General features: G+C 44.5%; 1 protein-coding gene across 1 annotated transcript; it reads left to right on the top strand.

The window, feature by feature from the left end:
- Positions 1 to 4,684: 4,684 nt before the first annotated feature.
- Positions 4,685 to 12,906, top strand: LOC124007546. The gene is made up of 6 exons (XM_046318203.1): positions 4,685 to 4,967; positions 5,308 to 5,333; positions 5,537 to 5,698; positions 6,024 to 6,090; positions 6,224 to 6,331; positions 9,953 to 12,906. Coding segments are annotated over exons 2-6 (1,218 nt in total). The 5' UTR covers positions 4,685 to 4,967; positions 5,308 to 5,331; the 3' UTR covers positions 10,832 to 12,906.
- The last annotated feature ends 2,858 nt before the right edge of the window (positions 12,907 to 15,764 follow it).

The following is a 15,764-nucleotide window of genomic DNA, read 5'->3' as shown; positions in this document are numbered from 1 at the left end:
ACAATTGATAATCAATTCAGGGAAAGGGGCTGCGGGCGATGGACAACTACAGACGCTAGTATTGTATGGCTATAACCTCAGAGATAGACAGTTCGGAGACAAATTATTGTCTATATTACTGGTGTCAAACATCCCAGAAGCAGTTTTTATGTGTACCTCTGTACTTAACTGTCAGGGTGTGGTGATATGGGATTAAGATATGATCATTCATTGCAAATAATAGTGTTTCTTGGTATGTGGTTGCTTGTGTCATGCCATTGGAATTAAATGCACAAATGACACAAATGTTTTCAAATGTAACATTGCCCATACCATGTCACTTGAATAGACTAGGTGACCAATGCTTTACTTTATTATGCATCACAGAAATAGGAACAGTTTCCATGTTTTGTCTATCAAGTAGCTTCCACATGTGTTCTGAAATAGCTTGGGGCTAGTGGGTGGGTGCAGAGAATGTATTGATGTTTCTGTGTGGTGTGTTTCATGCACGCTCCAGCGCAATTGGAAAATGGTTTCATCAGATGGAGAGTGCCAGCAGAATCCTAGTACAAAACATCAATGAGCATCTCAGCCTGTGTCATTCTTGTGGGTTCTCTGACAGAGTATGTGCTGGCACCCACTGCTTATGTGGTTTAGGATAATATCTGAATTCATTAATAAGATCAAGTTCATTAATCCTGATAAGGATTCTTGAATTAATGGCACATCGAAATATTTTCAAACCATTTTTTTAGGTAAGTCTGACAGATTTGAGATTGATTGTATTTGCTGATATGTTTTTGTATTTGTGTTGACCTCTTAAAATATTTCAATAATAACTCAATTATTAGGTTTTGTAATAAAAAATAGTTATACTTGATGCAAGATAATGTGTTAAATGGCCTGTTTGAAGTCAGCATAACTATTGTGCACTTATGAATGTGCTCAGTTTGAATTAGCTCACATGTAGTAATGTCCTAACTTTGCTATGATTAAATGGCATTTTTCCAAACAGTTGATTTCTGGTCCAGAAAATATTTTTGAATCATCAGAAATAATCAAGGAAATACACCTATTACACGGGGAGAGGAATAGTTCAAAGACTTGCAGACTGCACAGCAAGCAGAGGAACAGATTGTTCCTGCACCCAGGACTACCACACGGAAGCAGTGGAGGGAGAAGCAGCAGGTGATGGAGAAGTACTTCACTCCTGTGCAGCTTAAACAGGGGACCAGGGGCCACAGGCACGGCAAGCCCCACCTCCATGAGCATCAGGAGAAGGACCCCAAGCATGGCAAGATGGCTGACCAAAGAACGTATCACCACAAACACCCCCGCCACCACCACAACCATGATCAGCATCACCATCCTCATCATCACCAGCAAAAGACAGATTGGTCAGAAGATCAGAATGATCATGGGTATGTTTGATTACATTACTTTATTAGTTAACTAAGATCTGAAATTTTGTCTGGATGGAACTATAATTTCTTGTTTTGGTATTCAACATTTTGGAAATTGTACATATTTTGATCAGTATTATGCAGATGTGACAAAATGGTCTTGTCCTGGTTAATTTACCAACGCTGCATTATAGTAAAGCGTGTAGCCTAAGAGTATGGTCTCTGCCTCAGTGAAATACTGCTCAAATCTGTCATTGTTATCTCCTTTTGCAATAGCAACCATTCAACATCAGAGGGCAGTATTGTCCACCACCATCACCATGGCCACAACAATCACCCTCACCACCACAATGAGAAATCTCATCCCTCTTCCCCTGACCATCCTCATCATCACCATCACCATCACCATGCTACAGATGGGACCTCCCACCCTCAGGTTGCAGCCACCTCATCCAGTTCCTCTGGTTCCTCATCATCATCTTCATCCTCTTCCTCCTCTTCCTCAACATCATCCTCTTCTTCCTCCTCGTCATCCTCTGGCTCTTCCTCCACCTGGTCCTCTCAGACTAGTATTAATGAGTCCGTGAAGGATAACAAACATCCACTGCAGAAGCCCAAGTACTCACAGTCCTGCACTGACATCTACAGGGGGCGGAAGGCATATGACGAGGAGGAAGATGAGGAAGATGACACATCTCCTTTGATTGATGATGAAGGCCACCTCCCAAGACAGGAAAAGAGCTTGAAAGAAAAAAAGAAAAAGAAAGCAATGTCCTCTCATCAGACCCCTGCCAATGTCATCCTGAAGAAGCAGGAGAGTTCTGAAGGGGCAAGAATGGCTGGCAAATTTCGCAAGGCAAAGTCAATGGAGGCACTGTCCCATTGTAAGGACAGGGATGGAGATGCAGATACCATTGTAGACAAGGAGTTGGAGAAGCAGGTAGCCAAGAAGAACTTAGTGCAGGAAAAATTGAAGTTCTCTGCCTTTTTGAACGAGATCACCAGGCAGGTGTTCAGCCCGTACAGACTCACCTCCCTTGGGGTCACAGCTGCTCACAGGCCCAGCAGCCCCGGACAAGCCTCTCTGAGGTCCCCCAAGGTGGAACACAGAGGGGAGGAGAGGCAAAGACAAAAGAGTAGTCGGCCTGGCAGTGCAAGCTCTACGACCTTCAGTGTTCACTCCCATATCCGCAGGCAGTTCCGATCCAGCAAGCACTCTCATTCCAGCAAGCACTCTCATTCCAGCAAGCACTCTCGCTCCCATCTCGGCAAACACCAGGACCACCAACACCATCAGCCTGCAAGAGACATACACCACAGTCCCAGCAGCCACACCGATGACAGCACTAGCCCAGATAATAGCCCCTCCTCATCAAGACATCCCTCCTGTCATTCAACACCACACCACCATCATCACCAGCATTGCTCCCATTCTCCATTTCACCATCACGGTCTTCACAGTCCATCTCATCAACATGGAGACCACCACAGCCCAAGCCATCCCCATCATCATGGAGAACATCACAGCCCAACCAATCACCATGGAGACCACCACAGCCCAACGCATCCCCATCCCCATGAAGAGCACCACAGCCAAACTCATCCTCATGGAGAACACCACAGCCCAAGAAACCGCCATCAACATGGAGACCTCCACAGCCCAAGCCATCTCCATCGTCATGGAGACCACCACAGCCCAACGCATCCCCATCCCCATGAAGACCACCACAGCCAAACTCATCCTCATGGAGAACACCACAGCCCAAGAAACCGCCATCAACATGGAGACCTCCACAGCCCAAGCCATCTCCATCGTCATGGAGACCACCACAGCCCAAGCCATCCCCATTGTCATGGAGAACATCACAGCCCAACCCATCACCATGGAGACCACCACAGCCCAACTCATCCCCATCCCCATAAAGACAACCACTGCCAAACTCATCCTCATGGAGAACACCACAGCCCAAGAAAACCCCATCACCATGGAGACCACCACAGCCCAACTCATCCCCACCCCCATGAAGACCACCACAGCCAAACTCATCCTCATAGAGAACACCACAGCCCATGCCATTCCCATCACCATGGACACCACCACAGCCCAACTCATCCCCACCACCATGGAGACCACCACAGCCCAACCCATCACCATGGAAGCCACCACAGTCAAACTCATCCCGATAGAGACCACCACAGCCAAACTCATCCCCATGGAGAGAACCACAGCCAAACTCATCCCCATGGAGACAACCACAGCCCAAGCCACCTCCATCACCATGGAGTACTCCACACTCCCAGTCATCCCCATCACCATGGACACCACCACAGCCCAACTCATCCCCATTACCATGGAGACCAACACAGCCCAACCCATCCCCATGGAGACAGCTACACCCAAACTCATACCGATGGAGTCCACCACAGCCCAACTTATTCTCATCACCATGGAGACCACCAAAGCCCAAGCCAACCCCGTCACCATGGAGACCATCACAGTCCAACACATCCCCATCAACAGGGAGATCACCTCAGTCCGAGTCATTCCGATCACCATGGACATCACCACAGCCCAACTCATCCTCATCACCATGGAGACAACCACAGCCCAACTCATCCCCATCACCATGGACAGCACCACCATCCTCTCCACCCAGATTCTCACCGTCGCCATGGCTCCCATCCAGAATTGCACCACCACCATCATCTGTCCCACCCTGAATCCCACGATCACCACCGCTCCCATCCAGAATCTCTCCATCACCATGGCTCCCATCCAGAATCTCTCCATCACCATGGCTCCCATCCAGAATCTCTCCATCACCATGGCCCCCATCCAGAGAATCTTGCAACCACCATGGCTCCCATCCAGAATCTCTCCATCACCACGGCTCCCATCCAGAATGTCATGATCACCATGGCTCCCATCCAGAATCTCTCCATCACCATGGCTCCCATCCAGAATCTCTCCATCACCATGGCTCCCATCCAGAATGTCATGATCACCATGGCTCCCATCCAGAATCTCTCCATGACGATAGCTCCCATTCACAATCTCTCCATGACGATAGCTCCCATTCACAATCTCTCCATCACCATGGCTCCCATCCAGATTCTCTCCATCTCCACAGCTCCCATCCAGAATATGTCCATCACCATGGCTCCCATCCAGAATCTCTCCATCACCACCATAGTTCCCACCAAGATTCTCACCATCACCACCACCCCTCTCATTCAGAATCTCACCATCCACACTCCCATTCTGAACCCCATCACAGTCCTAGCAACCTAGAACCTCATCATCACCACCATCCTTCCCACCATGAATCCCATCACCACCAACCTTCCCATTCTGAATCTTGCCACCATCCCTCCTCACCTGCAGACACACACCACCACCATCATCACCATGACGATCACCACAGCCCATCAAGCCCTTCTAAGGAGAACTCTCCTGTCAGTGTGTCAGCTGCAGAGCTGGAGTCATTGTCCCATTCCAGCAAGTCTTCCAGGAATACCACCAGCCCCACCAATCAGGATGAGCAGCAGACAGCCTACAGCGGCTCAACTGCCTCTCTACATAAAGTATGACTGCTCCTGGGGTTGGGTTTATTACTATTGCTAGTTATGTCATGCATTATCTACTGTGCACGGTATATTTATTGACCCATTTGTACCGTTGCACGTGTTTTACATTCTTAATTACGTAAGAATGTTCCATTCATTTGCTTCCCATTGATTGTGGCATTAAACATGCAGGCACCTACCTACATAATCATGGATGACACATCAAAATGACCACACAACGTGTCACTATTGGTTATCAATGTCTATTAACTGGAGGCTTCAAAATCCATTTCTATTTATGAAATGCACGTTGTTGACTACTGTAAAAATCCATTTCGGCTTTGTCCTTCCCATATAGGAAGGATCCGAGGTTGATCGAATAATGTGAGTTTGATTTTATGTTTCATTTGATCTCTGTCTTGTTGCTTATCGGGGGAATAATTCAATTTGGGAATGTAAAATAAAAGTTTTTGTCACACGTTCCATATTATTGTTGTTTAAGAAATGAATACATTTTTCATTAAGATACAAATGGTGATCTAACTGAGCACTAACCCCTCCGCCCTCCTCTCTCCTACTCCCTTCAGGATGCTTCAGGAGCAAAATGAGGATCTGCACCACAGTTTGCTCCAGACTGCCGTGCGAATGGAGTGCATGGGGACTGAGTTTAAGAGCAGTCACCAGCTCCTTGAGTCAGAACTACAGAACACACGTGTGGAGCTGAGTAGCCTCCTGGACAAATTCAAAAGGTCGGGGGAGGAGTTATAAGTCATTGGGATATTTATTGTACCCCAGAATTAAAAGGGGGTTCAGGGAGGAAAATTAGTGTGGCAGTTACAATGTTCTTTTATTTGCCATTAATTTTTAGTTGATATGCATGACATTGACAAGCTTAGATAGTGTTATTACTGTAACTCTGACAATCCTTCTCTCTCTCTCTCTCCCTCTCTCTCTCTCGCTCTCTCTCTCGCGCTCTCTCCCTCTCCCTCTCTCGCTCTCTCGCTCTCTCTCTCTCTCTCTCTGTCTCTCTCCCTCTCTCTCTCTTTCTCTCTTTCTCTCTCTCTGTCATTTCAGACTGAGGGATAACTACTCCTACACTCAACAGACCAATAATCTCTTGGAGCGGAAGCTTCATTCAGTGGTGAGGCACCAGCAGATGGCTCATTTGATTTTTTTGAAGTCGATAGAAGTACATTGTTTACATATCTTGGATATGGTATTACAATTTTTAGTCATGTTTATGTGTGTCTTATGTTATGTGTGTGGTTTGACAGGCTCAGAGTATGGACGGGGAGCGTGAGCATCTGAACCAGCGCATCACAGCCCTGACAGATCAGCTGTCCTCAGCCAAGACCACCATCCACAGCATGGAGACTATTAACGTGAGAACTCCTCCTGATGAACAGATCTAGCCGAGACAAACAGACAACCTAAAACGTGCGCAAAACCAGACCAGAGTGGCCGAGTACAGAGAAATACTGCTAGTACAGGTCCTGAATCAAACCCGCCTGACCTTTATGATCCCCTGACCCTCAAGCCCCAACCTTGGAATGCATTGCAATAAGAATTAGCTATAGTGCATGGCATGCACTTACACAATGTTATCCCTTTACATTCCTACCAGTATACTGGTTGAAAATGGCTCCTAAATTGGAATGTAGTGGCTGTACAGCAACATGCTATACATGATGTCAGAGCTCTGTATGGGTTTTGACTGACAGCCGATCTGAACTTGAGCACTGCGTGACAAGAAGTTATCCCGCCCCGTAATTGGGCAACTTTTACTATTTTTTTATTGTCTGAGCGAGGGAAATGCTGTGAAATAAGATGACTCGATGTATTTTGAATGATAAGACTTTGAGGATTATAATAAATCCCGCTCTGATGTCAAACAAGCAAGCCAAACACCTTAGAGTCCAAATGTGCACTTCATATCTCCAACCCCTGAAACGCATGTCACATACACAGATGTAGGATCTTAATTTGATCACTCTTTTGTTGCTCATCATTTTCATGCACAGCAGGAAATGCAAACTTGTAGTGCATTCAAAGTTTAAAAAGGCTTCTGACGTTTGTAATTTCCACTTTAAAATGTCAGACTTGATTTGCCCCAACGACAAATGTACAAACTCCTAAAACAAAATCCATTCATTATAATCACCATAATAATTCCGATTTCCTGTTTCTGCAGGATTATTTCCCTATTGTAGCAAACTGGCTCAAATTAAGATCCTGCATCTATATGTACAGGGACAACATTTATGATCACTATGTATGATCTACAGTTACAAGATGACATGGCATCATACCCTGGGTTGTTCCGGACAGAATGAGCCTCTTTGTTTATTTTGAAGAGATTTGACACGGCACACGCATCTGAATGCACTCAGGACTCCTTTCTATTTGCTGTAAAAAATACCATCTGCTTCTCTGAATTGCCTTATGATGCCTAACACTGCAAGATGGTATTTTATAACTTATGTTGGCAATAGAAGAAGATTTTAAATCATGCCCACCTGACCCAGATTGCAATTTAAAAATGGTCAGATTTTGGATTGCGTAAACAACAACAGTTGTGTTCCAAACCGAAACAACCACAAGTGTGCTTGCTCTAGTTCCTTGACGGCGCAGCTAGGAGAGCTCAAAAAAGTACCTCATAGTTGAAAACTTTTCTATGAGTCATAAAAGTCCATTGAAATTGCTTAGGAACTGTGCACACTGGAGAGGTGTGGCCACTTGGCGACACCAGTTAGTCCTCTCACTCAAACTATTGTAATTTATTTGTCTTATGTTGCACCTACTCCACATTTTCCAGGAATAGTCTTATCATGTTGATGAATGTATCCAGAGTTTTTTCAGATTTCATTATCAACAAATGCGGGGAAAAGCATATGTAAAATGCACTTAAATCAAAAGTATAATTTTTGGATTCAGGCTTGTGTCAGGTGAACTATTGTGCACTCACCTTTTGTCTAATAATTGTTCCATTATCTCCAAACTGTTCCCTTTCAATTGCTACCATGGTTATGTATATGCTTTTTATATTTCTTTTGTAAGAAATTAAAATTTAGCCCTAACCACATAGGCCAATTCCCACGAGTGTAAAGGGTTAACGAATTGTAACTACACCATATATACAACAGTATGTGGACACCCCTTCAAATGAGCGGATTCAACTAATTCAGCCACATCCGAGGTATAAAATCGAGCACACAGCCATGCAATCTCCATAGACAAACATTTGAAGTAGAATGGCCTTACAGAAGAGCTCAGTGACTTCCAACCTGGCACAGTAATAGGATGCCACGTTTCCAACAATTCAGTTCATCAAATGTTTGCCCTGCTAGAGCTGTCCCTGTCAACTGTAAGTGCTGTTATTGTGAATTGGAAACGTCTAGGAGAAACAACGGCTCAGCCGCGAAGTGGTAGGCTACACAAGCTCACAGAATTGGACTGCTGAGTGCTGAAGCGCATAAAAATCCTCTGTCCTCGGTTGCAACACTCATTACCGAGTTCCAAACTGCCTCTGTAAGCATAATAACTGTTCGTCGGGAGCTTCATGAAATGGGTTTCTATGGCCGAGCAGTTGCACACAAACTTAATGATCACCATGCTCAATGCCAAGCATCGGCTGTAGTGGTGTAAAACGCGCTGCCATTGAACTCTGGAGCAGTGGAAACCCGTTCTCTGAAATGATGAATCACGCTTCACCATCTAGCAGTTCAACGGACGAAGCGGGATTTGGCGGATGCCAGGAGAATACTACCTGAAACAATATATAGTGCCAACTGTAATGTTTGGTGGACGAGGAATAATGGTCTGGGGCTGTTTTTCATGGTTTGATCTAGGCCCTTACTTCCAGTGAAGGCAAATCTTAATCAAACTGGGCTCTCCCATCCACATCTTGCCAGCCAGTTTGGATGAGATGCCCTCCTCCAGGAGACAGAAGCACAGGCAGGAGGAGCAGCATGGCCAGCTGAAGGGCACAGAGGCCATGATGGACCTCCATCAACCAGAGGACGGTACCATGGACGACTCAGAAGATGAGATCATCCGGAACTGGAGGACAAGGAGCGAGGACATGGGTGATGATGGAGGTGTGGATGTCAGGGAGGTAGATCCTGGCAGCAGGTTGGACAACCTGCAGTTGGCCCAAAATATGCTCAACCGCTTCTGCCAGCTGCAGCCCAATGTGGAGGAGGGGTGGGGCTGGACCGGAGGGGTGCCGGACGAAGAGCTGAATTCCAGTAACGGGAAATCTTAAGGCTACAGCATACAATGACATTCTAGATGATTCTGTGCTTCCAACTTTGTGGCAACAGTTTGAGCAAAGCCCTTTCCTGTTTTAGCTTGAAAATTACCCCATGCACAAAGCGAGGTTCATACAGAAATGGTTTGTCGAGATCGGTGTGGAAGAACTTGACTGACTTGAGCCCTGACCTCAACCCCATTGAACACCATTGGGATGAATTGGAACGCTGACTGTGTTCATCAGTACCCAACCTCACCAATACTCTTGTGGCTGAATGGAAGCAGGTCCCCACAGCAATGTTCCAACATTTAGTGGAAAGCCTTCCCAGAAGGGTGGAGGCTGTCATAGCAGCAAAGGGGGGACCACCTCCACATTATTGTCCATGATTTTGAAATGAGATGTTTGACGAGCAGGTGTCCACATACTTTTGGTCATGTAGTGTATGTTCCTCTTTGTATAGAATGTATCCTTCCTTCCACCACCCATATCTCCCATTAGTTTGACCTTTTGTTTATTCATCAAAACCATTTTAGTTCAGAGTGAAACCACCAATATAAACCATTGTTTTTGCTTTGAGCTGCGTGTAGTTAGTAAATGCTGTTTTACGTAGCCCATTCTTTCTAATGCCCAATGTTATGAAGCTATGAGTTGTCTTTTAGTTTTGACTCAGCTTTTTTCTTGATGTACAGATGTTCATTGTCATAACAACATAACTGTATTCTGTTCTGTGTCATCTATTTTCATTCCTTAGGTAACATCCTTGCTACAGGAAGCCCTCGACAAACATTTCCACCCAGATGATTCTGTCAATCAATTCCTTCTCCCTGTTGCCCCCCCTCCAGTCCAATTCATGGATAGTCATCATTATGGAAAGGTCACCACCAAAGGGGAAGACCTATCGCTGGGAACATTGCCAGAAGAGGAGGAATCTGATTGGTCGGAGATGGGGGATGAGGCTCCAAAATGCGTTCTGAGGTCAGCGGGAGGTCATCATGTTGGCACAGCGTTTCAACCGTGGAGACAGGAGCGTATTTGCTGGGCAGGACAGGGAGAGGGAGACACAGAGAGTGAGTCAGGGGGTGAGGAGATTGTCAGACAACACCCTCCCCACTCCCTACAGATCCCCCATCTCCATGTCACCATTCACTCTGAGACCTTATCAGCCCCCATGGATGATGTCACCCTCACCACCAGCTTCAAGAACTCAGCTTATGGCCCAACAGATGAGGACGGGTACAGGGTCACTGCGAGCCGCAAACTGGGCTCTCCCATCCGCATCCTGTCAGCCAGTCTGGAGGAGATTCCCTCCTCCAGGAGACAGAAGCACAGGCAGGTGGAGCAGCATGGCCAGCTGAAGGGCACAGAGGCCATGATGGACCTCCACCAACCAGAGGACGGTACCATGGACGACTCAGAAGATGAGATCATCCGGAACTGGAGGACAAGGAGCGAGGACATGGGTGATGATGTCAGGGAGGTAGATCCTGGCAGCAGCTTGGACAACCTGCAGTCGGCCCAAAATATGCTCAACCACTTTATCTGCCAGCTGCAGCCCAGTGTGGAGGAGGGGCGGGGCTGGACCGGAGGGGCGCCGGACGAAGTGCTGAATGGGGAGAGAACACAGCTGTGACACCTGATCTCTTCGCCGAGACACAGATGTGGACAGGTGTCGACTGGGTTGGTGGTTACTGAAGTAAGCATGATTTGGATAACATTATTAGTATTTTGAACATAAAGCAACAGAATTGACCACTTGAATAATAATACTTTTAATTATTACAATTTTCATCCGATTTCAAACGTTTTCAGGCCTAAATAACAGGGCCCCAAATAGTATTCATCATTAATAACAAGTAAGATAAAGAAACTGTTTCAAACATAGTGTTTTCCTCTTTTTGAAGATATTAAGTAATTAACGCCTGCAAAGAGCTGTAATGGCAAGCGGCCCAAGTTGGAGATCCTCAGCTCCACATTTTAATATTTGTGATATTTTTCTCGGTTCATAATCAAAGACATGTCCTGAGGTCTTTTTTCCCCCAAGTATGCAGGGATTTGGCTTTGATGTCCTCCAGAGGTAACATCAAACAAAAAACATGTGGCTTTGATTTTCCCTGTTCCCTCACTCTGGGAAACCCTATCCTAGGCTTCACTACTGTCTCATCATAGCAGAGCACAGCCAAATCCCACCCTTGTCTCTGGATTATATAATAATAGATCCTTCCAGAACCTCTTGTGCATAATTCATCATAATGGTTTGTGTTTTTCCCACCGTGCATGTTAGATAAGAAGAGGAGTGTTGCATAGGATTGAGGTCCTTTAGGTAAAGATGTAAGATGTGTTGATAGACTTTGTTTATCCTCATAAATGAATCCACCTGTAGATATAGACATAGTACCAGGTCTAACCTGTACAGTGCATAGTCAAATATTTAATAACGTACCATATAAAGAGTGTCCGTTGGACCGTCACTGTGGATGGGAAACAATGTATTTTAAGTCAGGTTTTTAATTGATGGAGATCAAATGAAAACAGAAACATTTGATACGGTTTTTATGATTTTTGCTGATGGATCTGTGTGGTCTGGTGTGAATGGTTCCAACTGCTAGATAGTTTCCTCCTTCCATGGGGAAAAAAAAATATATATATATATATTTATTCTTCTTGCATGCAAATATGTTTTATCTTGAAAATATTGATGTTTATGTACATGCAAACTGCAGTATGTTCTATATTTTAATATTGATGTTTGTGTACATTCTGTAGTCTCCATATTGATAGTATGGCAAAAAAACACAAGACAAAATGTAAATCTGAATCACCATTTCTCATTGTGGTCACCAGAGGCATGCAACAGTCAGTTTGATAAATGTATAATATAAGCAATGTTATGCCACATGAAATGTCTGTTTTGTCCTGTGTAAGGGATTTTCCTCTGGTAACCACAGTAAAAAAAAAATAATTAAAAACTGAGCGTACAAAACATTAGGAACACCTTACTAATATTGAGTTTCACCTCCTTTAGCCCTCAGAACAGCCTCAATTCGTCAGGTCATGGACTCTACAAGGTGTCGAAAGCGTTCCACAGGGATGCTGGTCCCATGTTGACTCCAATGTTTCAAAATTCAAAAAGGCAGTCGCACATCTGAGCAATCTTTTTTGCAGGTGCATGGTATCAGTTGACTAAACTGAGAAAAAAGAAGAAACCCGCACTCTGCTCTTTAATAAGCTCAACGTTTGAGCAAATGGTCGAGAAATATCGACTCCCAATGCAGGACTTTTTACGCTTCCTACAAGTAAGACATTATATTCTGAAGAGCACCACCTTAATTGGCAACCCTGATATGTCTGTCATTGAAAGAATGCCTTTTTTTCCACAAAGGAAAATGTCTGTAAGTCTGTTTTATGATGCTTTAGGGTCATTTTCTGCTGTAGACACACAGAGGGCGAAACAAGTGTGGAAGAAATAATTGTCTGTTACTATTGACAAAGAGATGTGGGAGGACATTTGGAAATATGCAAAAACAGTATCTATATGTAACCGTACTAGAGCAATCCAATTAAGTATAATACACAGACTGCATATATCCCCAAATCGCAGACATGCTTTTAGCCCCACTTCCTCTTCCCCTGAGTGTCTTAAATGTAAAACTGATACAGGCACCCTAACACATTGTTTATGGTCATGTAACAAAATACAAAGATACTGGTCTGGTGTTCTGCAAGAAATTGAAAAGATCCTAGGGGTTGATCTAGAATTGGACCCAGTTTATTTACTGTTAGGTCTCCCTAGTAGGCATGTTACTTCTGTGGGTAAGAGGAGGCTTTACAACATCCTTACCTTCGCAGCGAGGAAAAACATCATTTTACAGTGGATTAGTGATAAGGTTCCTTCTATTAAAGACTGGCATAAGATACTATTTGAATGGGTGCCTCTGGAATATCTGACATGTACATTACATTCTAAAACAGATCAGTTATACAAAGTATGGGAACCTTGTCTAAATTACCTTAGAATGGTGGTGATCTATGTATTTCAGAATTACACTGCACCTTCCATGTGTGGAACCTAACTTCTTGGTTTAAACTGAGCTTTTTATGTTTAATTTCTGTTTGTATGCTTGTTTAAAATGTATGTATTGAGAGACGCAATGATGGGGATGGGGTGAGAGAAGCGCCGAGCGGGGAGAGGGAGATGGTGTATGTATGTATATGGGTATGTATCTGTGCACCCTCTGAATGGCACACACGCACAAACCACGTCTCAATTGTCTCAAGGCTTAAAATCCTTATTTATCCTGTCTCCTCCCCTTCATCTACACTGATTGTAGTGGATTTAACAAGTTGCATCAACAAGGGATCATAGCTTTCACCTGGATTCACCTGGTCAGTCAAGGAAAGAGCAGGTGTTCATAATGTTTTGTACACTCCGTGTACTGAGATGGATCGGAAGGGGCATATAGAGATAGAGGGTGTGTCGGGAATATATATTGCTATTTTCAACCAAAATCATAGTCACTGTGTCACGTGTCAAGATGTGATGAAAGCACAGTGTGTTCTGGTGACTGTACTGTCAGGCCCCCTTCTGCCTCCCCCTCCAATCCATACCTCTATCCTTAATGGTGTATTGTACTGTCGGGCCCGCTTCTGCCTCCCCCTCCAATCCATACCTCTATCCTTAATGGTGTATTGTACTGTCAGGCCCGCTTCTGCCTCCCCCTCCAATCCATACCTCTATCCTTAATGGTGTATTGTACTGTCAGGCCCCCTTCTGCCTCCCCCTCCAATCCATACCTCTATCCTTAATGGTGTATTGTACTGTCATATGCCCCCTTCTGCCTCCACCCTCCAATCCATACCTCTATCCTTAATGGTGTATTGTACTGTCAGGCCCCCTTCTGCCTCCCCCTCCAATCCATACCTCTATCCTTAATGGTGTTTTGTACTGTCAGGCCCCCTTCTGCCTCCACCCTCCAATCCATACCTCTATCCTTAATGGTGTATTGTACTGTCATGCCCCCTTCTGCCTCCCCCTCCAATCCATACCTCTATCCTTAATGGTGTATTGCAGGATCAGTAGTTTATGATAGAGTTCCACTATATAGATTATGTACGATAATGTTTGTATATATGACATGTTTATTATTTAGAAGTAGCTGTTGCTTTCACCCTGTTCTACATCCCCAGGTTGTACTTCATTAAACCATGCACGATATTACAGAGCTGTGTACAACTACTTCTGTCTGTATTTTCTTATCCTCGTGCTGTGTACCGCACGTGTGTCTGAATGTTCTCAATACATATAGTCATCTGTAATGTACTAATTTAACATGAATTAAAACAAATAATGACACACAAAGTCTAGTATAAATAATTCAGTCAAACACGTTACGCTGTTGTGTCTGATCGTAGGCGACGGTGCTTGATTGAGGGGAGGAGAGTCAGTCAGTTATCACAAAGGGGAGACACTCTTTGATTTATGGGTTCTCCTTGGCGTGCAGCAGTTTTACTGAGATATGAGTAGTAGACTAATATATGTACTTCTACCCGTTTCTCAGGCCATCTTGGTGGCCTGTTAATTTAAGGGTTGGCTTGTCTTGTCAAATGCTGTTACTAAGGCTTCATTAACACTGATATACTGCCATAAGGCCATGTCAGTCCACCTTTATGTGTCACATATTAATGAATCAAGGTGGATTCAGTCTGAGTTGTCAAGAGCCAGCTACTTCATAGCAGTTGAACATGGGTGTTGCTGTCACAGAAAACACTCAGTTAACAGAGAAGTCAATGTGCTCAATGTACTGGATCGTAGGTTTTTAGGCTGTAAATGGTTTTCCGTGTTCGAGTTTAAATTCACCCTGCTGAGCCGGTTCTAGGAGCTTCAGAAAGGATAATCCTCCGTTTCCCTCTCTCTCCCTGGATCTCTTGCTTTCTCAATTCAATTAAAGAGTAGCCTACTACAGTATATCCTCGATGAGTTTATTACCAGTATGCTTGTACATCATTTTCACTCCAGTTCGTACTGTAATCCTTTTCTGGCCTTACATTATCTGTCTGAAATGGATTTGGGGAAAAATATGGATTTGGGGTCTTGAGATTTGACGATATCAATCTACAAGGTGGAATATCTGTCGACGTGCCCTTGAGCAAGGCTTCATTTTCTCCTGGGGCACCGTACTACTATGGCTGACCCTGTAAAACAACAACCCTATCCAGTGTGACAATAACACATAAAAAAAAATCAAATTTGATATCAATCCCCAATAAATGTTCACCACAGTGCTTGAGAGCAAGGCCATACACCGTTTTTAAAATGTTCTCATAAGATTCATGCTAACATTTCAGAAAGGTTAGGGAGAGTTACAGGAGTGGCCGACATATCAGTGCCCATGCTTATATCAATCGCCCTGTCATCTTCAATTTGGTTCGTCAGAGCTCATCCATGTCCCCACCCCTGCTTCAAGCGAGACTACCTTTGCTGACCAGACAGAGGCCTGAATTCCAATTGGGAAGGCCGTTTAATAGGATAGGTGAGGGATTAGTGCTAAGACTCTCTAGACGTCCAA

This window comes from Oncorhynchus gorbuscha, linkage group LG02 (assembly GCF_021184085.1).
Source record: "Oncorhynchus gorbuscha isolate QuinsamMale2020 ecotype Even-year linkage group LG02, OgorEven_v1.0, whole genome shotgun sequence".
NCBI classification, from domain to species: Eukaryota; Metazoa; Chordata; class Actinopteri; order Salmoniformes; family Salmonidae; genus Oncorhynchus; species Oncorhynchus gorbuscha.
This window is presented reverse-complemented; position numbering and strand designations above follow the sequence as displayed.

Excerpts from the sequence above, each read along its gene's own strand:
- LOC124007546 (XM_046318203.1), top strand. Across the intron at positions 5,699-6,023 it reads CTCCTGGACAAATTCAAAAG|ACTGAGGGATAACTACTCCT; the intron begins GTCGGGGGAGGA and ends CTGTCATTTCAG. Across the intron at positions 6,332-9,952 it reads ACAGCATGGAGACTATTAAC|GTAACATCCTTGCTACAGGA; the intron begins GTGAGAACTCCT and ends TTCATTCCTTAG.